At 37.8% G+C, this 25,895-nt stretch overlaps 3 protein-coding genes and 1 long non-coding RNA gene across 9 annotated transcripts; 2 read left to right on the top strand and 2 right to left on the bottom strand.

The window, feature by feature from the left end:
• Positions 1-527: 527 nt before the first annotated feature.
• On the bottom strand, positions 528-1,408 carry LOC147512806 (uncharacterized). Its single transcript, XR_015215110.1, has 2 exons — positions 1,086-1,408; positions 528-969 (listed from the first exon to the last, which is right to left on the bottom strand). It is a non-coding gene; the product is annotated as an uncharacterized LOC147512806 (long non-coding RNA).
• Positions 1,409-2,087: 679 nt separating this feature from the next.
• LOC147512805 (putative F-box protein At4g21240) lies at positions 2,088-4,963 on the top strand. Of its 4 annotated transcripts, none has more exons than XM_086595808.1 (3): positions 2,088-3,200; positions 3,297-4,515; positions 4,912-4,963. In XM_086595808.1, the coding sequence occupies exon 2, from the start codon at positions 3,388-3,390 to the stop codon at positions 4,507-4,509; it is 1,122 nt and encodes a 373-aa protein (XP_086451934.1). In that variant the 5' UTR covers positions 2,088-3,200; positions 3,297-3,387; the 3' UTR covers positions 4,510-4,515; positions 4,912-4,963. The 4 variants fall into 4 exon arrangements, with proteins under 4 accessions (XP_086451934.1, XP_086451936.1, XP_086451935.1 ...); XM_086595810.1 differs by lacking the exon at positions 4,912-4,963 and having other exon boundaries at positions 2,088-2,382; positions 3,161-3,200; positions 3,297-4,901; XM_086595809.1 differs by lacking the exon at positions 4,912-4,963 and having other exon boundaries at positions 2,088-3,014; positions 3,161-3,200; positions 3,297-4,901.
• A 551-nt stretch (positions 4,964-5,514) lies between these two features.
• CAT9 (cationic amino acid transporter 9) lies at positions 5,515-11,566 on the top strand. Of its 3 annotated transcripts, none has more exons than XM_086595807.1 (9): positions 5,707-6,077; positions 6,169-6,581; positions 7,601-7,777; positions 7,915-8,139; positions 8,228-8,404; positions 9,132-9,368; positions 9,693-9,782; positions 9,987-10,076; positions 11,284-11,566. In XM_086595807.1, the coding sequence occupies exons 1-9, from the start codon at positions 5,846-5,848 to the stop codon at positions 11,287-11,289; spliced, it is 1,647 nt and encodes a 548-aa protein (XP_086451933.1). In that variant the 5' UTR covers positions 5,707-5,845; the 3' UTR covers positions 11,290-11,566. The 3 variants fall into 3 exon arrangements, with proteins under 3 accessions (XP_086451931.1, XP_086451933.1, XP_086451932.1); XM_086595806.1 differs by lacking the exon at positions 11,284-11,566 and adding an exon at positions 11,230-11,253; XM_086595805.1 differs by lacking the exon at positions 11,284-11,566 and having other exon boundaries at positions 5,515-6,077; positions 9,987-10,364.
• Positions 11,567-12,181: 615 nt separating this feature from the next.
• NRT1.1 (nitrate transporter 1.1) lies at positions 12,182-16,327 on the bottom strand. The gene is made up of 5 exons (XM_086595804.1): positions 16,046-16,327; positions 15,773-15,950; positions 15,618-15,657; positions 14,638-15,206; positions 12,182-13,200 (listed from the first exon to the last, which is right to left on the bottom strand). Exons 1-5 carry the CDS (start codon positions 16,161-16,163, stop codon positions 12,324-12,326), a joined length of 1,782 nt encoding a protein of 593 aa, XP_086451930.1. The 5' UTR covers positions 16,164-16,327; the 3' UTR covers positions 12,182-12,323.
• Between the last annotated feature and the right edge of the window lie 9,568 nt (positions 16,328-25,895).

Raw genomic sequence — 25,895 nt, 5'->3', positions numbered from 1 at the left:
TTTTGTATTTGTGTAAGTTGTGAACTGGTTCTCCAGTTACGTTTTATCTACTTAGACAAATGCAATAGTAGGAAGGTAATGTTTGCATATATTCTCGTTGAATATATAAGGTTTTACCGCAGTTCCATCTTTTTTAATTAGCAAATTTTCTTTTGTACATTTTCTTTTGAATTATGAGACTGAAGTGACAGGTAGAAGTGCATTTCTCTTCTATCAACGGGTTTCTTTTGTTTTCTCTTATGCCAAGTACATTTTGCTGTTCCAAAGAATTGTTTTGTGCTCGTACAGTTTCCTTTTTTAAGCTGACTCGTAGAGAAGAAATCAAACAACTAATCATTCCGCTTAACATATCTCTCTTGCTTCTCTTGTCGAAAGCTTCCCTCAACAGTACGAGAAATATTCACATGCAAAGGATTGGTGGGGGCTTGGGGCTTTCTGATCCAATCATCCCCACTCTATTCTGTTTCTTTTTTTTGCCCCTCTCTAGAACGGGTTTTCATTGGAATTGGGTGGGGAAGATTAATGAGTTAGCAAAAAAGACCCTTTCAAGATTCTCTAGATAATTTGATTAACATTTAATTTAAATACCAGAAATGTTTTTTGTTGGTAAAGAAATACCAAAAATGTTGATTGTTGGTAGTAGGCCATTTTCTTGCATCTCTGCTACATCGCTGCTTTTGTGGTACATGACATTGCTTTATCACACAGCATAGGTTGCTGGGTATCCTCAGCTAATTATTGTTTAGGGCGCTCCCTTAAAGGCTTGAACACCATTTATCCGAAAAGACAACCAAAGACAACCGTACATATGAATTTGTGATAGACTGCCTTTCTGAATACATTTCCTCTTGTACTTTGATTTGTTTCCTTTTCTTCGCGTTGGCATTCCTTTATGGGGCCGATTGTTGGCTTCACTCCTTTTTGGGAGAAGACACTTTAAATCCGTACTTGTTATGTCTTGGATGAGTTCTGTGAAGAAATCAGAAAGGAAAGTTTAGACAGAGTAGAAGTGATGAAGACGTTGAAACTTGAAAGAACCACATGCTGTATTCCATAGAAATTGATACGAGTAGAATTATACTCACCAGGAAATATCATCCTTCCTACAAGGGTAGAACAACTAGAAAGTCTTAAAGGGGCGCTTTTTCCTGAAGCCTGCTGGATTATTTTTAAGTCTGTTCAAGGCTGGCATTCTCTTCTGGCTGTGAAAATACTGTTGATTTATGCTGTCCAAGTGTCCATATAGTTGGTGCAGAACTGCAGTCTCCCAAGGATAGCTGAATTGATGCAAGCTTCAGACAGCAACGGCTAGTTTCCAATGCCAAAAGTGCTAGGGATGGTATAGTTTCTCAGTTTCTCAGTTTCTCCTATATCCTCCAATAAAACCTCAAAGCCTCGCTACAAAGAAAGTATATAATACAAGATTAGCAAAATTGGCACGTCTATGGAGAATTGAAGACTTGTTGTGTGAGTTGGAGTCGAACGCTTGTGTGAACACACTAATTAATTAATTAATAATAATTTGACATTTTGGCAAAGGAAATGATGTCTCGTGCTGTTAGTTGTTTTTAGACTTTCAGTCTCGTTAGACAAAAAAACAATAACGAGTTGCACCACAGTCAAAGAAACGTCCATGATGATGTGTAAAAGGGTATTTTCTGAACTTCCAAAAATCAACATTTATTAATTTCACCATCTCGATTGAAACATTTCGCAGTTGGACCATACCAAACTGCGAAACCAGATGCTTACATTATTACATTTGGTTATACAATGGGATTCAGATCAGAAGGTGGAACTGGACTTGCTTCAAAATGTTGGTTGACTTGGTTCTCTATTTTCATGCTAAGAAAAACCCCACGAATAATTAAAGTACAACAGAATTGTCTTAAATTGAGGACGGTGATAAACTTGTGATTTGTTCATTAATCTCAAAATAATCTTTACAATTAATGTATTTATAGAGAAATGAAAAGTATGAAGACAAAAGTGATAACTGTCAAAACAGATCGACCAACAAAAATATAACAAACTCTGACATCTTCTAACAAACTTTAACCGACTAACTGCTTTGGTTTTGACTACTTCTAGAAGCTTCTCGAGACATCTCATTCTTATTCACAGACGGATCATTATTCATGACCGAGGCCTTAAAACTGAAACCAAACTTATTCGTCTTCTCACCAGTCAGTCTGTTTAGGTGATAAACTCAAAAGGTAACAAACCATATATGATATATCTCTTTTTTTTTGGCCATTCCATTTTGAGACGTAAAATGTGTTTTATTAATCACTGAAGCATTTCTCGTTTGATTTTGTTTTTCCATGTGTTCTCTGATAAAATTACATAAGTGGACTTTCACCAATACATTTAGTTATAGAGGTCAGTTTCCCCTTATTATTTATATAAATTTTACATACATACATCTCAAATTGCTTGTAGGCACACTGAATGATTTTTTAGAAAGTATTTAATTGCTTGTTACAGTCAGTACCGATTCTAGCTAGAACTCAGTTTGGTATTTTATTGGGGGAATTTAAGCCAAAATGTCGTCTCATGAGCCTGGGTAGGTGTTGTTTCCTCTTGAGTCTGTTTAAATAAATTTAGCTTGGTTTAGGTTTTCTTCTTAGCCATGGAAAAAAGTACCCCGATGCATCGGAACTTCACCTATAGGGCTATAGTGGTATAGGGGAGAATCAGTTTAAAGTTACCGACATTCTGGATCCTTACTAAGTAGTTCAAGAAGGTGACCAATAAGATATCTTGCTGGAGTGATGTTTATTTTGATGTTTTATTCATCACTGAAGCATTATTACTCCTTTGATTTGTTTTTCCATGTGTTCTCTGGTGAAATTCCCCCCTACAAGAAAGCCTGGTTTTCCTTAATTTGATTCCGCATACAAATGCAATACTAATGATGTAATGTTTCGCCGCCTGGTCCTCACTGTGTTGATGTGTACTAGGTTAGATATTGAGTTGGATTGAAGTCGGGCAATCAGACCGAACATAGGGAGGTCTTTAGGGTTCTCTAGTTATTTATTTCTTTTTGTGTGTTTATGAAGGACAAAATCTAGTGTTTATAAAAGGGCCTCTTTTAGTAGTTTGCCTTTGGCCCAAAAACTAAGAACTCGCCCTGATTTTCATTGATGATGGTTGGCAGAGTGGAGATATGTCTGAATATGAAAGAACTGGCTTTTAAGGTATTGATGATTTAGATGATTGTGTTTTTTATTTCTTCATCACTGTGTATATATCCTTGACAACTTAATTTACATCCTTGTCATCTGTTTTTACAGATTTAAAATAAATCTACGGGGTTTGTCCTCACTGCGTTGCAGTATACTATTTAATTAATTGGATTTGTTGACAAACTTCTGATCGAATACAATGACATTCCTCTCCTTGATTCTCAAGTTATGGAGAAATGTAAACAAGAGGTGGAGGATCATGTGGGGGTGTGATGACGAGTTGCTAAATCTTCAGGATATGCCATATGATCTGCTACTCGAAATACTTACTAGACTACCTGTGAAATCTCTCTTCAGATTCAAATCTGTCTGCAAGACATGGTGCTACTTAATCCAAGATCCTATCTTCATCCAAAGGCATTCTAAGCAATCCAAGAAGGCGGCCTGCTTATACCTATCAGTTGGTAAGGGTTATTTTAGACATATAGTTGCAGTCAACCAACAAGGTGCAACAGCTTCAATATGCAGGATGCGTTCACCATGTTGTCCACTACAATACTGCAATGGTTTGATATGTTATTCTACATTTGGAACTGTTTCCCCTAGGCGTACAAATTTACATGTTTTTAATCCAACCACAGGAGAAAGCACAACCCTCCCTACTAATAGTGGTTATTGTATCAAGTTCGGATTAGGCTACGATGAATCCATAAATAAATACAAAGTGGTTGACGTTGATAGTTCCCCGTGTCTCATCTTTACCTTGGGAGAGGACAGTTCATGGAGACCTATATGTAGCAAACCCGCAGTATCTGTACTTCCGGCTGAATCCATATTTGTAAACGGAGCCTTACACTGGAATTCTGACGGTGTGGTAATCTCGTTTGACCTCAAAAATGAGAAGTTTGGTGCAATAACGCACCCAAAGAAGTTCACTAGCTCTAGTTGGAAATATCTACTTGATTGTGAAGGATTTTTGTGTATGTTTTGTGTTGACAACAACAATTATCAACTCGTTTTCAGCTTGTGGATGTTAAAGGACTACGATACTTGGGTCGAGTGGAGTTTTGTTCTGCCAGACTTGCCAACAAAAATTGATATGCCTGAAGTAGTCGTTCTTAATGGTGAGATACTGACGGTCTCCTCATATTATTGTGCCCGTACTTACAAGCGCCTTCACCGCTTACGTTATTATCTCCATTCTTATAACCTGCAAAGTCGTGTCAGTAAGAAGATTGAAATTCTGGACCTGCCCTCACATCTAAATTATGTTGCAGCTGCCTATCACGAGGAGAGTTTGGTCAGTCTGCGAAATGTTTGAGATTCTGTGAGTATTGAATGTCTATATTATTCTTGTACTTTTATTTGATTATTGAACTGTACATTGTCTTTACCAAAAAAAAAAAAAAAAAAACATTGTCAAAATGATATACATTGGTTGATTGGTTGACCACCGGTCCATCTTTTTAGCAATTCCGTTGTTTACATCTTTTGAATTTTGAGACCAAAGTGTAGGTAGTCCGTACTACTCCATAGCAGTATTTATCTCTTCTATTAACAGGTTTTTTATTTCGTTTTCTCTTATGCAAGTCCATTATACCATTCCAAAGAATTATGTTATGATGGTACCAATTTCTTCGTCAAGCCGTCTCTAGATGTAGTAAAAAGAACTCAAAACAACTAAACAATCAACTTAACGTATATCTTTTGGCTTCTATTGTAGAAAGAAAGATGCCCTCAACAGTTCGAGACATATTCGATCAGATCTAGAGCAAAGGGTTGTACGTTGTGCCGGTTGTGGTTATCTGATCCCACTATGTCGTTGCTTTATTTTTCCCAAGAATGTGTAACTTTATATTGGAATTGGGAGGAAAAAAAATATGCTATTTGAACTAAACGAGCCGAGCTTCATGACTTTTTGAATGAGCTCGTCATGAATCTCTATTTTTTCAAAGAATTGAACTTTATATTGAATTTTCATGACTCGTCATGAATCTCTAGAGAGTTGATTTACATTTGACTACCAAAAATGTTGGCTGTCAGGTATCAGGAATTTTGGTGACCATTTTCTTGCATGTCCGCTGCATCACTGTTGTTGTGGTACAAGCCACTGCTTTATCATAAAACATATATTGGTCGCTGGACATACCGGTATATCCTCAGCTAGTCAATGTTTAGAGCTCCCTTAAACACCATTTTCCAGGCAATCAATACACTTACTAAGTTAATAGGATAGGCGGAATGGTTTCTGTTTCCTTTTCTTGTGCTGGCGGTCCTTGCCGAGGCATACGAATATATGTTGATTGTGTACACTTTAATTAGCTTCGATCTTCTTTTGGGAGAAGGCACGTAGTGATGTTTGGATGAGTTCTGAGTGATGAAGAGGAAATCACTATTAAGATAATAACAACATCCTTATTCCATTGAAATTGATATGATTTGAAGTTCCGACACGCAATGTTCGAAATATACATATTTTCAAAAAAACCCGGTCATCCAAAGAATAATCACACTACTGACGTCGCACCAGTCGCGAAGAAACGTCTAAATTCATTTTAAAACTTGCTTAACATGTGAACCTTCTAAATTAACTTCACCACCTTGCTTAATATTGCACAAATTTCTCCATTCGACCAAACCCTCTCTCTCTGTCAGACATGGGAGAGCAAAGTAATTCTTCATCTTCGTCTAATTGGTTTTCTAATTTTTGCACATCAGCCGGTCGAGCTAAAACACTAACTCGATCATTTCCTACTTCAGAGAGTCACGGTCGTGAAAGTCTTATACGACATCTTAGTCTATTTGATCTTATTCTATTAGGTATCGGTGCTTCTATTGGTGCTGGTATATTTGTTGTTACTGGTACCGTTGCTCGCGATGCTGGACCCGGTAACTCTTTTTTACATATTGAATTACAATTGTTATCTCATTTCCAATGGTTGAATTATTGTTACAAATTGTGGCTTTACTACTATGACAGGTGTGACGATTAGTTTTGTACTAGCTGGAGCAGCATGTGTGCTTAATGCATTGTGTTACGCAGAACTGGCGTCGCGTTTTCCTGCTGTTGTTGGAGGAGCTTATTTATACACGTATACTGCATTCAATGAGTTGACTGCTTTTCTTGTGTTTACACAACTTATGCTTGACTACCATATAGGGGCAGCTAGCATTGCTAGAAGCTTAGCAAGTTATTTGGTTACTATACTAGAGCTTTTTCCATTTTTCAAAGACAAGGTTCCAGCATGGATAGGACATGGTGGGCAAGAATTTTTAGGAGGGACTCTGTCAATTAACGTATTAGCTCCGATTCTTCTTGCACTCTTGACAATAATTCTTTGCCGGGGCGTTGGTGAATCTTCTATGGTTAACTCAGTTATGACGGGGACAAAGGTGATCTTCTATGCTATAAATATTCAAATTGTCTGTTAGTCTGTCATATAAGCGAGACGATGTCAGAAGTATAGCTTTTGAGGATGTGCAGTAAGGTACCGATCATTTATACCCTGAGGATAGTCTGCTTATAATTTAGGCATGTGCTGGTGGGGTGCTTACGACATGGATACTCATTTCAATAATTTTGTTTGTTTGTTTGTGTTAAACATTTCCTTGTTAGCATTACCTATATTCACTGTTTCCATAGTGACATCGGCATACTGTCCTTAGTGTATATACAAGTCTCTTCTTCGTGGACATTATTGTCCTCGGCAATTGTCCTTGTGATCATTTAACCAATTGGGTTAACAGATCATAGTTATCTCCTTGTGATCATTTAACCAATTGGATAACAGGTCCTCATAGGTGTTGTTTACAATGGTTGATATTTCTTTACTTACATTACCAAGATGAATATATCAGCCTATTTGCAGAACAAATTATCTTGAGGTTAACTATAGTGTGTGTGCAACATATATTTGAAGTCCTTTCTGGGCTAAAGCCCCAAGCTCTTCTTTACCTGGTTTCGAAACGAGACATTCGAGGAGACCAATATAACTTTTATTTTTATGAAACCGTTGTCTTCCTTACTTCCTGAAAGTATTCATATTCATCCTTGTTAATTTTATGTCATGAAGAAGAGCTGAAGGTTTAGTCCATTTGCATTTCATTTATGTCTAAGATCCAGATAAACCTCATATAATCTTTTATCGTAAATGTGCTTCTAAGGCTGCAGGTTATTTGTCAAGACTCTTATAGTCTTATCCTCCCCCCATCCCCCACCCACTCCAAAAAAAAAGGAGAAGAAGAGGAAAAAGAAACTTCCTGTACTGAGTTGGTCATTTTTAGTGCTTCGCATCCTCATCATTTTAATAACATTATTTAAATGTTGTCTATTCAAAAGTGCAATCCATGATCTGTATATGCAAAATATATTTTATGTGGGATGAAGCTAATTTAAATTGGTCATGCTGCAGATAGTCATTGTACTTATTGTCATCACTACTGGGGCTTTTGAGGTTGATGTGTCAAATTGGTCCCCTTTTGCGCCACATGGTGTTAAAGCTATTGTTACCGGAGCAACTGTAGTCTTTTTTGCCTATGTTGGGTTTGATGCAGTTGCTAATTCGGCCGAAGAAGCTAAAAGGCCACAGGTATGCCAACTTGCAATGGTTTTGTCTGTTACAATGCTTAATACCCAATGCCAATTCATTATTATGATATTTTATTATTAGTATGTTTGGGTTAAATCATGCCACCTAATTCATATGATATCTTCCATCATGTCCAGAGGGATTTACCGATTGGTATTCTTGGAAGCCTTCTCATATGTGCAATATTATACATTGGTGTCTGCTTGGTAATTACTGGAATGGTGCCTTTTGAATTGCTTGGTGAGGATGCTCCCCTGGCTGAAGCTTTTAAATCAAAAGGCTTAAAATTCATTTCTATATTGATCAGCATTGGTGCCGTTGCTGGTCTTACGACAACCCTCCTGGTTGGTTTGTATGTTCAGGTGATTAGTTAGGACTCTAATGTAATTGAATTCCATCATCATATATAGCAAGTAGTGGAATTAATCTCTTCTTCTTTACTTTATGTAGTCCCGATTATATCTTGGGCTTGGACGGGATGGCTTATTACCTTCAATATTTGCGAAAGTACACTCCATACGTCATACTCCAATCCATTCTCAGATATGGGTTGGCACTGTTGCTGCCATCTTGGCAGGGCTATTTAATATTCATGTGCTCTCACACATTCTCTCAGTTGGTTCATTGGTAAGGTGTTGTTAATTTTCTAATGGAAAATGTTCATTACCTAAGTTATATATAGTTATGCTCAATCATATATCTTTTGAACGGTATAATTATATTGAAAGTGGAAACTAGGTAAATCACATTTGGGTCTGGAAAACTTAGTCAGAGTTGCATGAACACCAGTGCTGGTGTCAAATTCCGACTTAACCTAGTCACTGGGATACAGTAAGTTGGCATTAGGACTTAAAGTATATTAGGGAGATAATGATTCTCTTTTATATTATGACATAGACTATGTGATAATACCGAACGATGTAAATTATATGTAACAGTTAGGACTTAGGAGCACTTTCTATATCTTAAGGAAAACCAATCTTCATTCATTAGGGCTCTATACACGCAATTCAATTTTCAACTTTACCCTAAGTATGGTCTTGTATAAGGTTCTTGTCTTCTTGAGATCATGTGGAAAATACTTGAACTAGACTGAATAGATCAAACAGAAATCTTTATTATGAGAAATGGTATCAGGATACTGTGAGCTGCACAGTAATTGAAGAAGTTCGTGGAGTGTCCTAATTTGATATGTCTTCAATGTGAATGCTTCCACCCTTTGGAAGAGTTCCTGTAATGTAACTCATAGCAGAGGGCTGTTTTACTTCCTTATCCAATAATAGCCATTAAAACTTTATCTTCTTAAAACAAATTATAATGGACCTAACATATACGTTTGTCTGATTTTTTATAGACAGGATATTCTGTTGTTTCAGCATGTGTTGTAATGCTCCGCTTGAAAGATAAGGGAGCAAGTCATGTTAGTAAAAGGTGGTTATCAAACTGGCAGGAAGGTGTCATTTGCCTCATCACAGTTGCCTGCTGTGGATTTGTCGTTGGACTTTGCTACCGCTTCAGTTTTTCATTGATTCCTTTGTTCATAGCTGTGGTCATAGCAATACTTTCTGCTGCCGCTCTTTACATTCGCCAAGTAAGTACTATTTTTCCTACAAAATTGGCTTCCTGATTTAAATATCAAGAGGAGACGCGGGATTGAACATATGTAGGACATACATAGAAGTGTGGAGTAGTATCAAAACTCAACACGTACTAATACAACACATACAATAATGGCCTACCCTTCTTGACAATGATCCTAAAAACCAAACTCAAATCCCATCCCCCCCCTTCAATATTGAAGTGAATGACACTTTCAAGCAGGCTGCACTTTTAGCGTATATTAACCATATGCAAAAATTTGCTTTACACTTTTTTCATTCATCTAAGCATCTTTGATTTTAATCAATTCATTCAGGTGTATACAGATCCGTTAGGGTTCTCTTGTCCCGGCGTTCCTTTTCTGCCATCCGTTTGTATCTTCTTCAATATATTCTTGTTTGCACAGGTTTGCTTCTCCTTGAAGTTTATAATGTTAAGAATATTATAGTTGATTACCTTTATTGTGGGAAAAAGTATATGAATGGAGTGTTTTTATTTGAACCTTACTGTATAATGGAACTCAAGTACAACTAACCTTACTGTATAATGGAACTCAAGTACAAATTAGTCATCTAGTTGTAGAAACATATTAACCTGATTTCTTTTGCAGCTACACGAAGAAGCGTGGGTGCGATTTGTTGTTCTCAGCATCATCTCTGTGGGTGTCTATGCATTTTACGGCCAGCATCATGCAGTCTCAGTAAGTTCAATTCAGACGACAATTTATCATAGGACACCAACAGATGAAGCTTCAGTCAATACCAGTTTTACAAATGATATTTATCTCTCTTAATTGTGTTTGTAGTATTCAGTCACGTAAAATATTCCAGGGGAACGTGTCCCCTTCCCTGTTGTATTTTCTTTTTGAAAACGAATATGTTGTATCATAGCTCATAATGTAGGATTTCTTGTAATTACATGATCATCGGAATGAACTCATGGAGATTATTTTCTAAGAGAATATCCTGAAGGTTTTGCTGCTGACAAATTCTAAATGTTACTCGTGTCTGTTTGGTGTTCCTTGGTAGAATGCATCACGTAGACTGTAGGAGTGACTTATTATTGGTTGTAGGATAAGTTCATTTCTTTTATTGGATGTTGTTATAGCAGTGTGTCTATTTCCATCTCCTTCATTCCTTGTGCAGTGTCTGCGCGCGCGCATGTGTGCGTGTGGTTTTTGTACGATTTTATTTATTTATTTATTATTATTTTTTATAATTCCCAGATCTCCTACACAAGATGCTGTCAATCTGTCATCATTAGGTCTTTTTCAAGACCATTTGTGTTCCTTGAATGCATTGTTTCAAATTTAAGCAGGCCTTTGTTGATCCAGACTTATTGAAAAATAAAATTACTGGCTTAGGTAAAACTGCCTTTCAACCCACCCTCGAACCCATCATTGTAGACTAGATCTTTTTGTTGAGAGGTCTATTGAGATAAAGATGTGGAAATCTATGAACTGCATACGGGTCTCTTGTTGAATATAAAGGAGATGAAAGAAAAAAGAAAAAGCATAGAGAGATTCCCTTTGGTTGGGTTATGTGCATGCTTTAGCATCAACATGGCTGCTAAAACCAGTAGAAGAGTTTGATTTGGGGGTACTTGGCGAAAAGTATAGAGGTGGACATCACTACTACAATTATTGTATTATGTGATTAATTAAGTGCATATTAAAATAAATCACGGAAGCCATAACTTGTACAAATGCCTTTCTGTCAGTCTGTCACACCGATCTTTAAGCTCAATTATCCTGTCGTTCGTGTGAAGTGATTTCTTGTGACTATTTACTATAGGTACTAGTTTGAAGTAGCTTTGTAAACTATATTTACTTTTGAATCTTATTGTTCTTCTAGGCAACATAATGCTTGCAATATTAGAGGACGTCTAACTTGCTTTGCATGCAACAGCTGTAAATAATGGAGAAATTAAAAAAAGATGGTACACAGGGTAGAAAGTGAGGAACCTGACAGAAGGCTATGGTTTTGATACCTCAGAGGTTCAACAATGAGTGCAAATATTGTCTTTGTTTGTAAGAAGCCAAGTTAAGAGCTTTTAGGTATCTCTTTTCAGCGTTGGAATGAGGAGCTATTGTTTTCCGACCTCTATGAGGGTCCTGTCCTATATATTAACTTTTTTGAAGCCATATTCTCGTAAACATGATTTAAAATTCAAGGGGTATGATTTTTGAAGTAGCTCTAGCTCTAGGCGACTTTGGTGCACATAACATTTTGCGTTTCTGATATTCTGAGCTACTTTTCCTGGGAATTTATAGCTTACACCACAATGCAAAGTCCATTAATGAACTCAGAACAGAGACATATTCCAGTCTAAAGACTAGTATAAGCTGTAAATCAAGCCTATTCTAAGTTTCTAACCACTTTTTTACATTGGATTAACTAGTATTACACCACCACCTCCACCCCAGATGAGCCAATTAGGATTTCACCCCACTAGATGGGAAATTAGGGTATTTCTCCGCCCCGAGTACACAAAAAAAATAAAGTCAAAATGGGGGGTTGGTGGTGGTGTAATACTAGTAAACCCTTTTACATTTTGGAGTTCATGGATACTGTAATGGCGTGAGCTATCAATTCTAACTAAAATCGGCTCACAGTTTCAGCAATTCGAAATTCAGTCTTGGTGGAGTACAAGTTCGAGTAATTAGATCTTCAAGGTTCTACGAAATGTAGATATTCTATTATTCTCTGATTTATTTTATTTTTTTACACTCGGATTGAACTAATAATCTCTGTTGTTGGCAAAACGTGCCAGTGAACTAAGGATAGTTAAGGTGGAAGATGTACATGACAGAAAAAAAAAATACATATATTGGTAAAGGTGTGCACAGTGAATATTAGATGATGTTAATTCCAAGTCTAATTAAAATCCTTGATTTTTTTTCATTTCTTATGTACACATTAAGCAAAACAATAATAGTTTCACCGTTTCATGCATGGGAACATGGTTCTGCTTTCTCCAATTCAATCCCTTCCTCGGCCAATCTACTGTTCTTATAAACATACCACCTTGCAGAAATTAAATAGAGCCCAAGGTTGATGCAACTGAGAATAGTTAATAACCAATAGAAGTTGTAAAGCTTTCCGTGGTTGAGATTATCAGACAACCAAGGCTTCGTATTGCCAGTCACTTTATGCACTATAGAAACCAAAATGGAACTGAAGAAAAAACCGAGTGAAAGTGTACTCAAAAACAATCCAGTGCTCATAGTCTTCATCCCTTGAGGACACTCTCTTAAGAAGAAATCGAGCTGCCCAATGTAAGTAAAAGCCTCACCTGATCCTACCAGGAAAAATTGAGGGATTAACCAAAACACACTCAAAGGGATCACAGCCTTAGGATCATCTGTCAATCCATTTTTTCTTGCGGCATCCAGTCGCTTAAGTTCAGTAAGTGCAGCTGCAACCATAGCAAGTGTGGATAGGACTAAGCCTACTCCTATACGTTGCAAAGGAGTGAGCCCTTGTGGATTAGCAAAAAGTTTGCTACAACAGGGTACAATGAGACGATCATATACTGGGACTGTAAGAAGAATGCTTCCAACAAAGAAAACTGTTAGTGATGCTGCTGGAATTTGGAATGACTTTCCAATATGTCGATTCATAGTGGTAGCTTGGGAGACTGAGAATGTAGTCATTTGAGCGTAAATTGTCCAAAACATGATTGTAGTAGCCCAAATGGGTGTCATTCTAATTACCATTTTTACTTCTTCGACGTCAGTAAGGGTTGATAACCGATATTTGTTCACAACCACCGGTTTACTCCTTTCCAACTCAGGATCTATGATTGCCGCCTTGTCAAGGAAACTAATATAAACAAGACAAGGAAGAATCGTCAATTTTTTGACAAGGCACAAATTAAGATAAAATTCAATTGTAATTTGTGAATGGAAACTTATACTGTGATAGTGTGATACACACCAATCGTAGATTTCATATATCTAATCATACAACTAAAGGCCTAAATATTGAATTATGAACTTAATGCTTGTGCGCGCATTGTGATAAAAAATTATTTTTTTATGCAGAATAGAAAAGAAGAGCAAAACAAAAGCTCTCTTTTTAATCTAAGTTAGTTGAAGGTTACGAATCCTACAAAATGTACCAGTTGTTTTTAGGAAATCTATATTCAAGAGTCCAAAACTTTTTCTTTGGATAAACCAAGGTGAAGGGTGGCAGTGTCTGTGTGGTACCATTCCAGCTTTTCCATAGTAAATTCAGCCAAATTGGATTCTAGTGTAGATTGGTTTGTTTAAGTTCAATTATTGTAACTAAATATATCTAGTCAGAATCAAGATTATACTGTTGTGTTTGTCTTTTACAATGGAAAGTGCAAAGACCAAATTATACTGTTGGATTATCCTATGTTAGAAAAAATAAAAAAATAACTAAGCGTGTGATCGTAAGGGACAGTATGGCTCAGTGGCTCGTGATGTTGCCATTTGATTCTTCTGACGATAGATTCAATGAATCCATGCATGTGAACTGAAAATATGTTGGCATATGCTTTACCTCCAACACTCTAATTCAATATTTCAATTCATATATACTGCACAGTCTATTAGTCTCACAACGACCTCATTCACAGACTGTATATATATGGTTATTAAAGTCTGCTAAATTGGATTATAGCCTTATAAGCAACAGAAATATGGAAAAGAAAATGTCATCGATAATGTCATCCTGTCACTGCGGAAAAATAAGTTGGGGTTAATATTTTTTTCAGACTCTTCGAAAAAAAAAAACTAATGTCATCCTGTATCAATGGGTTAATATATACTGCAAGTTTTGGTTAACGACCATTCATAAAAACAAATAAAATAATAACAATAATTTAAAAATTCACATGTTGTGGTGATGAAATGAAATTTTAGCGAAAAAGCAAAAAGAAAAGTTTGGCAAGTATATATATAATAATAACAAATCCAGATTCTATGCTATCCCCAGGCCCAGGGTCTATAGCAACACCCAGAGGGCCCAATGGTTTTCTTGGCGGCATGCATGATCCATCATGAATATAGTCTTTTGTGGAGTAAGCGAGTCGCCCTTCCCATCTAGCGGGAATTATAATTATTGAGGGCTCATTATTATTAGCTTCAGCAAATTAACAATAAGTGATCAAACTGTTAAGGTCATGCAGTAATGATAGGGACTGAAGTGCAGAACTGCAGAAGGAAAGGAACAGGAAAATAGAAAATTATAGCAGACTTTTAAAAGCTGGATATAGTTTAGCAGAAAACTAACCGAAATTGTTTGCTGTGAGGGAGCCTTGACTTTTTCCCTTTCTGTCCTTCGCTCATATCCTCATCAACATTATTATAAAGAAATGAGGAATCTGATGGTAACTCCATACGTCTTTTTCTCCATGCGGCAATAAACACCACAGCTATCTGAGTTAAAGGACTACCAACAAGTTTCTTAAACCTGTATTTTCTAGTTCCAGATAGAAACACAACCAGGCCAAGAACAATAGCAAAAGCACATATACCATAGCCCCACTTTCTCCCTAGGTTGTCTTGTATATAAACAAGAATGGTCACGGCACCAAGAGAACCAATACTAATAAAGAAGAAAAACCAATTGAAAAAGTTGGTCATTTGGCCCTTTTCATTTGGGTCTGACTCGTCGAATTGGTCAGATCCAAATCCTGAAACGCTCGATTTTAGTCCACCAGTACCGAGTGCAGTTAGGTAGAGTGCAATGTAGAGTGCGGCAAGTTGTGTATGATTTGCTGGGTCACATGGTGTGTTGGGGGTGCATTTTGGTGGTTGGAGGGTTGGGACAGTTGTAGACATTGTCAAGATTGTTACACCCTGTCAAGAAAATGAAATGCCATCAGAAAGAAAATAATTAATCCTAATTAGAAAAACGAGAAGATCATCAAATTGTTTATTCACTGATGTTTCAATGACACAAGAAATAAGTGAAGTGATCCAGTGACAATAAATAGTTGCATTGGTTGTACTTTTTATCATATATATATGATTCTTCTAGCTCTGGACAACATAGCAAGTCGGGTTGTACACTTGAAACTTCGAAGTATGGAATCATCTGTGGGCTATGGTCATGGATTCAAGTCGTTTATCATATGGAATCATGTCGGCATATATAGGATGCAGGTTTTGACGATCTCCAATGGATTCCTAAACGGGTAAACCAAACGAGCCAGGGAAGTGTGTAGAGTTTTCTGGTGTAAGAGCCAATATTGTTACTCTTGGACTTACCATGGCCTGAACGGAAGCGAAAATGGAGATTGTGAGGTACCTGGCCAAGAATGGCAACAAAAAGATATGTATCATAGAACTAACAGATAAGGACCCAACAGATAATTAACTAGAAACCAATCACAATATGCATATATGAAACTTAGAATACGAACCGGCCTAGAAATGTATCGGCGATAAAGCCTCCTAACAGACAAAGCATGAAAGATGTTCCAAGGAAATTCGTGACCGTATTCGCCGAGGTAGCATTGCCTAAGTGCATAGTATCTGTTAGATATGTCACCAAATTCACCGCGATCCCAAGCGTTGTTAACCTCTCACACAACTCCACTCCTACAAGTCCATACATAAACAATATAGGTTAGAAACATGGACAGATTAAGCAGCAGATGAACATCAATATGAGAAGGAAGAACTACTAGACACACCTAGTATCATTGCTGCACTGATCCATCCCCCACTCTTTGATCTCTCCGCAGGATTACCCTTATAATTCCAAGCATCTGTGAGGGTGTTTGAGTTTCCCTTTGTTCCAGGAAGAGCCATATATGGTTTCTCTTTCTGCAATTGACTCTGTTGTTTGCAAAGAGATTAATTGTCTCAAAGTGCACAAAGTCGAATCAGTTTGGTTCTCTTTTTATAGTTCTAGATTGGGCTATATGTTCACGAATACCCATTGGCTGAGGTGCTGCGTGTAACTAGTTTACAATAAGCAACTTCCAAATATATCTGTATCTACATATAAGTGATTAAGCAATATGGTCAAAATGGTGTAATTATTATTATACTCTGCAAGGATTTATATATATAAAATTGAAAAGAATTATTGAATATATGAGAATGATTAGGGTGGGCCAAATCCTAGAGGTACAGAAAACGTTCATTTTCAACATGAAAGATGAAAAGAATTATTGAATACATGAGAATGATTAGGGTGGGCCAAATCCTAGAGGTAAAGAAAACGTTCATTTTCAACATGAAAGATGCACGAAAGTAGCTAGTGAATTCGTGGACGGCAAAAATTCCTTACGAAAATTATTTGTCAAAAATCTGAAAATTTGGATTCTAATTTGTTTAAAAATTCGGCTAAAAAAAATTCGGCTAAAAATTCGTGTTTTATACGTATATAATGCGAAAATAATTCGATTATAAGTTTAGAAAGTAATATTTTGTCCAAATTATAGTGTGTTTTTTTCTTTTAAAAAATATAGACTTTATTATTTGGCAATTATAAGCTTAGATCATAGAATTCGAGTATTAATCCATAGGTTTGAAATATTCGCCTTATTATTCGTATTATACGAAAAACGTATATAAAACGGGATATTAGTAGCTATGATAAAACTAGGTTGACGAGATTTCTGCAGTTCTTGCCAAGTTGGCATCTGTAAATTAAAATTGCTGGAAATTTGAAGTGTTTTTTCTTCAATAAATATGGTTATGGTGGCCCTGCACTTGAAGGACAATCACTAATTGTTAGCCCATACATGTGTAACTTGTTGGGGATTATATCAATACCAATCGATTCCCCACTACACAGATAACTTGTATTTGAACACAATTCAACTCCGGACAAAATCTAAATATCAACTACAACCTATACTAACATGCCCAACTCGCTAAACAACTATTAACAAATGATAATAATGTAAAAGCGGTAAAAGCAAACCACAACACAAAGATTTACCGTGGTTCGCCAATGATGCCTACTTCCACAAGAGCCGGTTTAATAAAGTGGGAAGGAAGATTACAATCTCCTTTTCGGTCTCCACCTTACTAGATCACTCTTATCTCTTTACTGAGGTCAGTATCTCAGTAAATGTTATCTCTTTTTGTTTTAGTATGGATTCCAATCCTTCCGACTTGTTAGGTTAGGTTTTCCAAAACTTTGATTTTGGTTTTTTTCCAAAACCAAATTTCATGAATCTTGAAGCAAAGCCCACGAAAATTAGACTGAAATGAAGGCCTTTATTGAGCCATATCTTGGAGATCGAGATCGAAGGCCGCCCTTGAACGAAGCGCTGGTCGCCCCTAGTCTATCGAACCCCGAACCAGAAGTCGCCCCATCCGGAGTCTTGGCCAGCCTCGACATTTCACGCGCCCGAATTAAGCGCTTCTCTCAAATTGTTTTTCTCTCCTCATGTGGGGATAACTCCACAATCTCCCCCTCCCGAACGGTGAGGGGGATACCTCCATGCAATTGCCAAATCAATAGAGGAGTGTCGCCATTCCGGCAATAAGCACAACAAACATCAAACTTACCTTCGGTAAGACTTTGGTCATCATATCCGACCCGTTCTTGTCGGTATGGATCTTCTCGATACACAAATGCTTGTCTTCGAAAGTACTTCTCTAATCCAATGATAACGCGTGTATGTGCTTGGATCTAGAATGAAAACTTCGGATTCTTGCTCGCTGGATGGCGCCCGATCACATAGAACTACAAACCTGTTTTTACGCTTTAGCCCTAGTTAGATCGAAGAACCTCTTCATCCATAGCAACTCTTTTGCAACACTCGGTGGGCGCAATGTACTTTCGACCAGAAGTGGAGAGGGCAACACACTTTTGCAACTTAGATTGCCAAGAAACTCCCCCCCGCAAAAGTAACCCGGATAACCGGGAGGTGGACTTCATCGAGTCAACATCACCGCCATGTCTCGCATCGATGTAGCCTTCAAGTAAGGGCTTACTTCCACCAAAACACAAACACGATTTGGAAGTGCCTTTGAGATATCTCAATATCCACTTAACACCTTCCCAATGCTTTACCCGGATTTGATGAAATCGCTTACCACCCCAACGGCGAAAGCAATATCCGGTCTAGTACACACCATGGCATACATAAAATCGCCCATCGGATGCATAAGGAATCTTTTCCATCCGACTCTGCTCATGCTCACCCTTAGGACACATCTCTTTGGTCATGCGAATGGCCACCAAGCGGATAACCGACCGGGTTTCGCTTTGATCCATGTTGAATCTCTTCAACACCTTCTCAATGTAGCTTTCTTGAAAAGCCACAACTTTCCACTCTTTACGTCACGGTGATCCGCATCCCAAGTATCCGCTTTGCTTGACCCAAATCCTTCATCTCAAAGGACTTACTCAAGTCTTTCTTCAAATTGGATATCTTGTTGATGTTTGGGCCAACTATCAACATATCATCCACATACAAAGAATAAAGACAATGAAATCTCCATCTAGAAATCTCTCAACAAACGCGACAATGATCTGAAGCGGACTTTTGTATCCTTGCTTTCCGCCATAAAGGAGTCAAAATTTATGTACCAATCGTCTCGGTGCTTTTTAACCCATACAAGCTCTTTATCGGCTTGCATACTAGGTGCTCCTTGCCTTTGACCTCAAACCCCTCTTGTTGGTCCATGTAGACATCTTCTTCAAGGTCTCCATGAAGAAAAGTCGTCTTAACATCTAGTTTGCTTTCAACCTCTAGGTTCATACTTGCGGCCATACCCAATACCACCCGGATAGAAGTCATCTTCACTACAGAGAGAAAAAAATCTCATCAAAGTCAATTCCTTTCCTTTGACCAAATCCCTTCACAACAAGGCGAGCTTTGTGCCTTGGGTGAGGATTGTTCTCCTCATGCTTGACTTTGTATATCCACTTATTCTTGAGAACTTTTCTCCCCGCTGGTTTCTCAACTAACTTCATAAGTGTGATTCTTATGCAAAGAATCCATCTCGTCATGCATGGCCTTCAACCACTTTTCTTTGTCTGTACCTTCAAGTGCCTCTTGATAGTACATAGGTTCTCCATCATCCGATAGTAGTAGCACGTGCGTGTGGTGGATACCGTTGAAGCTAGTCTCCCTCCGTCGGACCTCCTTGCCCCATCTACTGGTGCCTCAGGAGGTTGCACTTCTACTTGCTCTGGTGGTGGTTCATGCATCTCATCTGCATCTTCTATACCAATAGGTTCTATCCCATCATGAGCAATATGATTCTCATCATGAGCTTCAAACTCATGGTTCTCTGTATTCTCAATGCCTTTTGACGCGTTCCACGGTAGAACTTCGGTTCTCAATCAACAAGATCATTGGTGAAAGCCTCAGAACTTCTCACCCTCCTCAAAGTCTGCTATGGTTTGGTCTTCTAAGAACACAACATCTCGACTTCGGATTACCTTCTTGTTAATCGGATCATAGAGTTTGTAACCAAACTTTTCATCTCCATAACCTAGAAAAATGCACTGCTTGGCTTTGTCATCAAGCTTGGATCTCTCATCCTTCGGAATATGCACAAATGCCCTGCACCCAAATACCCTCAAGTATCCATAATCAACATCTCTGCCTGACCATACTCTCTCTGGATAATCACTATTCAGAGGCTTTGCCGGCGACAGGTTGATCACATGCACGGCTGTACGCATTGCTTCTACCCAGTAGCTTCTAGGTAGCTTGGAGTGAGATAGCATGCATCTCATCCTCTCTACAATGGTACGGTTCATTCTCTCTGCTATTCCATTCTGTTGCGGTGTCTTGGGAACGGTCTGCTCATGACGAATCCCATGACTCTGGCAATACTCTTCAAATGGCCCAATGTACTCACCCCCATTATCTGAGCGAATACATTTCAACAACTTCCCAGTCTCTCTTTCCACCATGCTGTGGAATTTCTCAAACACGCCAAGTACTTCATCCTTGGTCTTCAGACTATAGGCCCATATCTTTCTTGACGCATCATCAATGAATGTCAAGAAGTACGAAGCTCCCTGGTGGGACTTTACTTTCATAGGACCACATAAGTCCGTGGTGCACTAATTCAAGGACGATTGTCCTTTCGTGAGACGGAATCTTTGGAAAGACACCTGTGTTGCTTTCCTACCAAACAATGAGTACATGTATTTAAATGTGTACCTTTAATGTCCGCACGGCCTTTTGCTTAGCAAGAACTTCCATCCCTTATGCCCATGTGACACGCCTCTTGTGCCACCCGCTTCAAATGAAGCTTCTTCTTCTCGCGCGTTCGCTTCGCTTTACACAAACTAGCCTGTGTTTTGTAAAGAGAGCAAGTTTTCTTTCCTCTCCTCTGCTACTGATGGAACCTCTCGCTTCGGTTCCATACCCGCTACCAAACGAGTTTACAAAGCCGTCGCCATCTAATTTCCCAAAAAAATTAGGCTTAACCGTATGTCGGGGACATGTCTTACATCCTTGAGTGTCAAGGTGTAGCCGACATTGGTTTCTATATGAACATCTCCAATGCCTATAATCTTCGAGGCGCCATTGTTACCCATCCTCACTTCACCATATTCACCATACCGTAGGTAGTGAAGAATCCCCGGCGTGTGGACGTGATAGGATGCTCCTCAGTATCTATCACCCACTCAGTATCCCCGACATGAGGTACTAAGACAACACACACCACAACCGACACAATTCCCACTTAGGTCGCCGACTAGTGCGGTAGTATCTTTGCTGTGTTTCCGTTCCTCGCACCATGTCTTCATGTACCGCGCTTATTCTTCTCATCCCTCTTCGTTCTCGCGACTCATATCCGAAGTGGCCTTTTGTGGCACAATAGTAACATTGCCTCTCGCCTTTAGGAGTTCTAGTTTCACCCCTAGATTTATACGTCATCACCTCTAGAGCGAGATGGTTTTCGTTTTGACCTCTCCCCGTTTCTCGTGAAGAGGATCTCCGAGTGAGAAGAGCCGCTTCTTGCACTCCTTCTAGTCTCCTCATTCAACAAAGACGTGGTAGCCATCTCCATGGTAACAATTCCATCCTTGCATCGCCCTCCATGTAGAGAAACCGCTAATGTCTCCCAACTTTCGGTAGAGCCTAATAGAAACAAAGCCTCAACTTCGTCTCCCAAATTGATCTTCATCAAATGCATCCGATTGATGATATTCGTAGACTTCATTAAGATGCTCGGACATTGAAGAACCTTTCTTACTTCGTTAATCCGCAAACTTCTTAACGACTAGCACTTTGTTTCCACCCGACTTCCTCTCATAAAGGTCTTCGAAGTTTCTTCCATGAATCGGGGTCAGTCTCTCTTGGCCACATGGTGAAAGACAATGCCGCCAATCCACCGTCCGAATGTATCCAATCGCTTTTTGTCAAGCTTTTCCACTTAGCCTCAAATTTCATTTTTTTCTCGGTTTTACTCCCTCATTCTCAATGGGAAGTGCCAAGTCCTTGCGGATAGCAAGTCTTCCATCTTGGCTTTCCGGATGGTGTAGTTCTTCCTATTCGGACTCATCATACAAGTGTTCACGGAATGGTCCATCTCTACAAGTTATTTAACCTCAAATCTTCTCTCAGGAATTTCGTCAAACACCTTCTGACCAAGATTTGGATAACACCCTAGGCTATTCCAACCTGGCTCTGATACCACTTGTTGGGGATTATATCAATACCAATCGATTCCCCACTACACAGATAACTTGTATTTGAACACAATTCAACTCCGGACAAAATCTAAATATCAACTACAACCTATACTAACATGCCCAACTCGCTAAACAACTATTAACAATGGATAATAATGTAAAAGCGGTAAAAGCAAACCACAACACAAAGATTTACCGTGGTTCGCCAATGATGCCTACTTCCACAAGAGCCGGTTCTTAATAAAGTGGGAAGGAAGATTACAATCTCTCCCTTTCGGTCTCACCTTACTAGATCACTCTTATCTCTTTACTGTGGTCAGTATCTCAGAAATGTTCTCTTTGTTTTTTAGTATGGATTCCAATCCTTCCGACTTGTTAGGTTAGGTTTTCCAAAACCTTGATTTTGGTTTTTTTTTTTCCAAAACCAAATTTCGCATCTTGAAGAAAGCCCACGAAAATTAGACTGGCCAGCGGCCTTCAATGTCTTGAAGGCCAATGTATCGAGATCGAAGCCCCCCTCTATGAGCTGGTCGCCTCTAGTCATCGGAACCACGAAGTCGCGCGTCATCCGAAAGCGCGGGCGACATTTCCAACGCCGAATTCGCCCGTTTCTCTCCAGCTCTGTTTTCTCTCCTCATGTGAGGGATAACTCCAACATAACTTTCATAGGGTGCATGGCAGAGTTTTTGCTCATTTCTTTGAGTTTCGGCCATCTCATGGTGTGTGTTTCACCAAGGGGTAAGGATTTGTTCTGTGTTCCGCTCCTTTAACGGCTACGTAGTACTATTTTCTTTGCTAGGCTTTAAAACAAGGTCTCAGCAGCTTCAATACACCTCAATAACTTGGACAACAAGGGCTCCTTTAATTTAATTTAATGGCTAACGCTGAGCTAACTCTTAGAGCATCTTTAGGAGTGATATCAACCTAGCATCAAAACACCAAATTGTCAACAATTTGGTATTTTTTCAACTTCAGGAGAGTTACATATTGATGAAAACACCAAAAAAATACCAAACCAAACACTAAATCGGCCAATATTTGGTTTCAGATTTAGTGTTATATCAAATCACTCACGTAGTTTTGTCAAAACCGCGCAGTTTTTCCAACACCGCGTGAGCTTGGGCAGCTAAATGGGATTCTATTGCACGGTTTTTCCAAAACCGTGTGGGCTTGGGCTTCTATGGGCACGGTTTTGCCAACACCGCGTGCGTTTTTTCTGAAAATTAGAACTGTGGTGCATAGAACTTGAGAAATTATGAATTGTGCATAGAAATTAAGAAATTAATAATTGTGCAATTGAAGAAATTAAGAATTGTGATTCAAAATCGAAAAAATTAAAGAAATTAAAAACCTGTGATTATGATTATACAGTCCAAAATCTATGATTATGATATAATATCCAAAATGCGAGTTTTGTGATTTCCCAAAGACAAAAAAAAACAAAAGGAATATTAGCAATAAACTAATAATGACAAGTCTCTTTCATTTTTAATTTCCATATAGAAACTAATAATGATAAGTCTCTTTCATTATTAATTTCTATGTAGACATTTCCTTGATATTTCTGGTTGTTCAGTCACTTTGTATGTTGTTGAATCCAGGTGTAAGATGCCAGAAGCATGGAAACAGGTTCAGTCACATCACATATACATGAGTATACCGACCTAATTTTTAGACCTATTATTGCGACTCACTATTTGAATGACATTGCAATGTATCTCTATGTAACTCAATGATTGCCATCTACGTCTTGATTTATATTCCAACCTTTACCCAGAGAGGTCATTACTGGTCAGGGTTATCAAAACCCAATGTGTAATAAGTAATAACCGTATGTGGTTTGTATATCTCATAACACTTTCAACTTTAATACGAGTAATTGAAACTAATTTTGGGGCTTTGCCTATTGGCTTAATCCCTGACCTTAATACTGTGGTTTCACATGGTGTAAACATATAAGAAGCAAGACCCAAAATATCAAATTCGGTGAATATTTCGGTGTATCCAAAAACCGATATATATTGGATATATTGGAAATATCTATTTTTTTTTGTTACCAGTCTAAAATATCAAAAATATCGGTAAAATTATCGTAAAATATAAAAAATATCGGATATTTATATTAAAAAATGGTAAAAAAAGTCAAACAATATATATCGTAAACATCACATATATCGGTTATATCAGCAATATAAAGTTTTATATCATAAATTCTGATATATATCGGAAAAAAATGATTCAATATTCGGTGGATATATATCGGATATATCGATGTCAGTATATAAAAAAAAATGATATATATCGGCGATATTTTGGGCATTGATAAGAAATAGGGTGATACTTTTCTAATGAAGGGAAAACGATAACGAAATGATTATAACTCTCTGTGGTTCCAAATAAATGTAGAAGATGACATCAAGTCAAAGATGATCATGAAGATAACTATCATGAACTCGAGAAGGGTCCCTTGGATTCAAAGGCAAAGGATAAGGCTTATTTAATCATTTATTTGAACTACCGTCCATGACATGCATATATAAATCAGATACACCCCCAAGGACCTAGGAGTGTGTTTAGTGACCTCATTTTCCTTTTAGAGAATTCACTATCAAATTTCTTTAGCTCAAAGGGGCAACTGACATGGAAGCAGTATTTTTAGAGTTATTTGGAAGCACTCTTTCTTTTTTTGTTTATTTTTTCGCTTAAATACTTGGCATATATATTATAATAAGAGTCCTCTTATAATAATACAGAAATATACTTAGAGTCCAAATAACATTTTGGAAGAGTACTCATATTAGATGAGCTAAATGTCTATTTTGCAAGATCACGAGTCTTTCCATTAAAACATCTTCTTAACCAACTGAAACATGAATAATTAAAGAGGTTTTTTGACTTAACACTCCAAAAGTAGACCCCTTTTTTAGATAATCCCCAATTTTAAAAATTATTACTGACTGTCTCTTATCCTGTCTGTTTTGTGAGTACAGTCAGTTGCTATTTTTCATATTAGCCATTTTACCCCTACTTCAAATTTTTAAAAACCTCCATTTTTAACATACCTCTTTGACCATTAACCAACTTTCTCAAAAAATCAGAAAATTAAGAAAAAAAAATCAAAAGTTGATGAATCCTCTTGCCAAAATGGACCTAGTAAGTGTGCGTATTACGCACCTTCATCATTTTAGCCCATTCCTCATATCTCTCTCCCCAAATCAAATCCCAAAACCCTAATTCCCCAAATTAACCCCCAATTTCTTCAATTCTCCCAACAATTCACCTCAATTCCACACAAATTCACTCGAATTCATATCGAGCTTCGAGAAATTAGCTCGAATTCATTCAAATTTCATGAAAGTTACAAATTTTATCAATTAAACAATGCCAGAAATCGGAATTTTGGAAAAAAAAACAGGTTAATTTCATCGACGAGTTCAAGATCAGTAACAGGAATAGTAAAATGGATCACATAAGTTTGTAATTCAAGGATATTCGTTAACTAAAGGGATGGGAATTGGGAAACATATATCAAGTGAGAATTTTACAGTGGGTGGATATCAATGGGCAATTTATTTTCTACCCAGATGGTAAAAATCCAGAAGATAATTCGACATATGTGATGAGGAGTTTGAACTTTGGGATAGATCCATTTTGGCAACACGTGGATTCATCAACTTTTGATTTTTTTTTTCCTAATTTTTTAATTTTTTGAAAAGGTTGGTTAATGGTGAAAGATGTATGTTAAAAATAGAGGATTTTTACAAATTTGAAGTAGGGGTAAAATGGCCAATATAAAAAATAGCAACTGACGGTACTCACAAAACAGACGGAGTGGGGGGGGCAATCAGTAATGATTTTCAAAATAGGGGGTTATCTCAAAAGGGGGGTCTACTTTTGGAGTGTTAAGTAAAAAAACC

This window comes from Coptis chinensis, chromosome 3 (genome assembly GCF_015680905.1).
Source record: "Coptis chinensis isolate HL-2020 chromosome 3, ASM1568090v1, whole genome shotgun sequence".
In the NCBI taxonomy this organism is placed as follows: Eukaryota; Viridiplantae; Streptophyta; class Magnoliopsida; order Ranunculales; family Ranunculaceae; genus Coptis; species Coptis chinensis.
This window is presented reverse-complemented; position numbering and strand designations above follow the sequence as displayed.

Coding starts and splice junctions, on each gene's coding strand:
- LOC147512805 (XM_086595808.1), top strand. CDS start 3,388: ATGACATTCCTCTCCTTGATTCTCAAGTTATGGAGAAATGTAAACAAG.
- CAT9 (XM_086595805.1), top strand. CDS start 5,846: ATGGGAGAGCAAAGTAATTCTTCATCTTCGTCTAATTGGTTTTCTAAT. Junction 9,369..9,692: donor CCGCTCTTTACATTCGCCAA/GTAAGTACTATT, acceptor CAATTCATTCAG/GTGTATACAGATCCGTTAGG. Junction 9,783..9,986: donor ATATATTCTTGTTTGCACAG/GTTTGCTTCTCC, acceptor TTTCTTTTGCAG/CTACACGAAGAAGCGTGGGT.
- NRT1.1 (XM_086595804.1), bottom strand. CDS start 16,163: ATGGCTCTTCCTGGAACAAAGGGAAACTCAAACACCCTCACAGATGCT. Junction 15,658..15,772: donor GCCGATACATTTCTAGGCCG/GTTCGTATTCTA, acceptor ATTCTTGGCCAG/GTACCTCACAATCTCCATTT. Junction 13,201..14,637: donor CCTCACAGCAAACAATTTCG/GTTAGTTTTCTG, acceptor TGTTTATATTAG/TTTCCTTGACAAGGCGGCAA.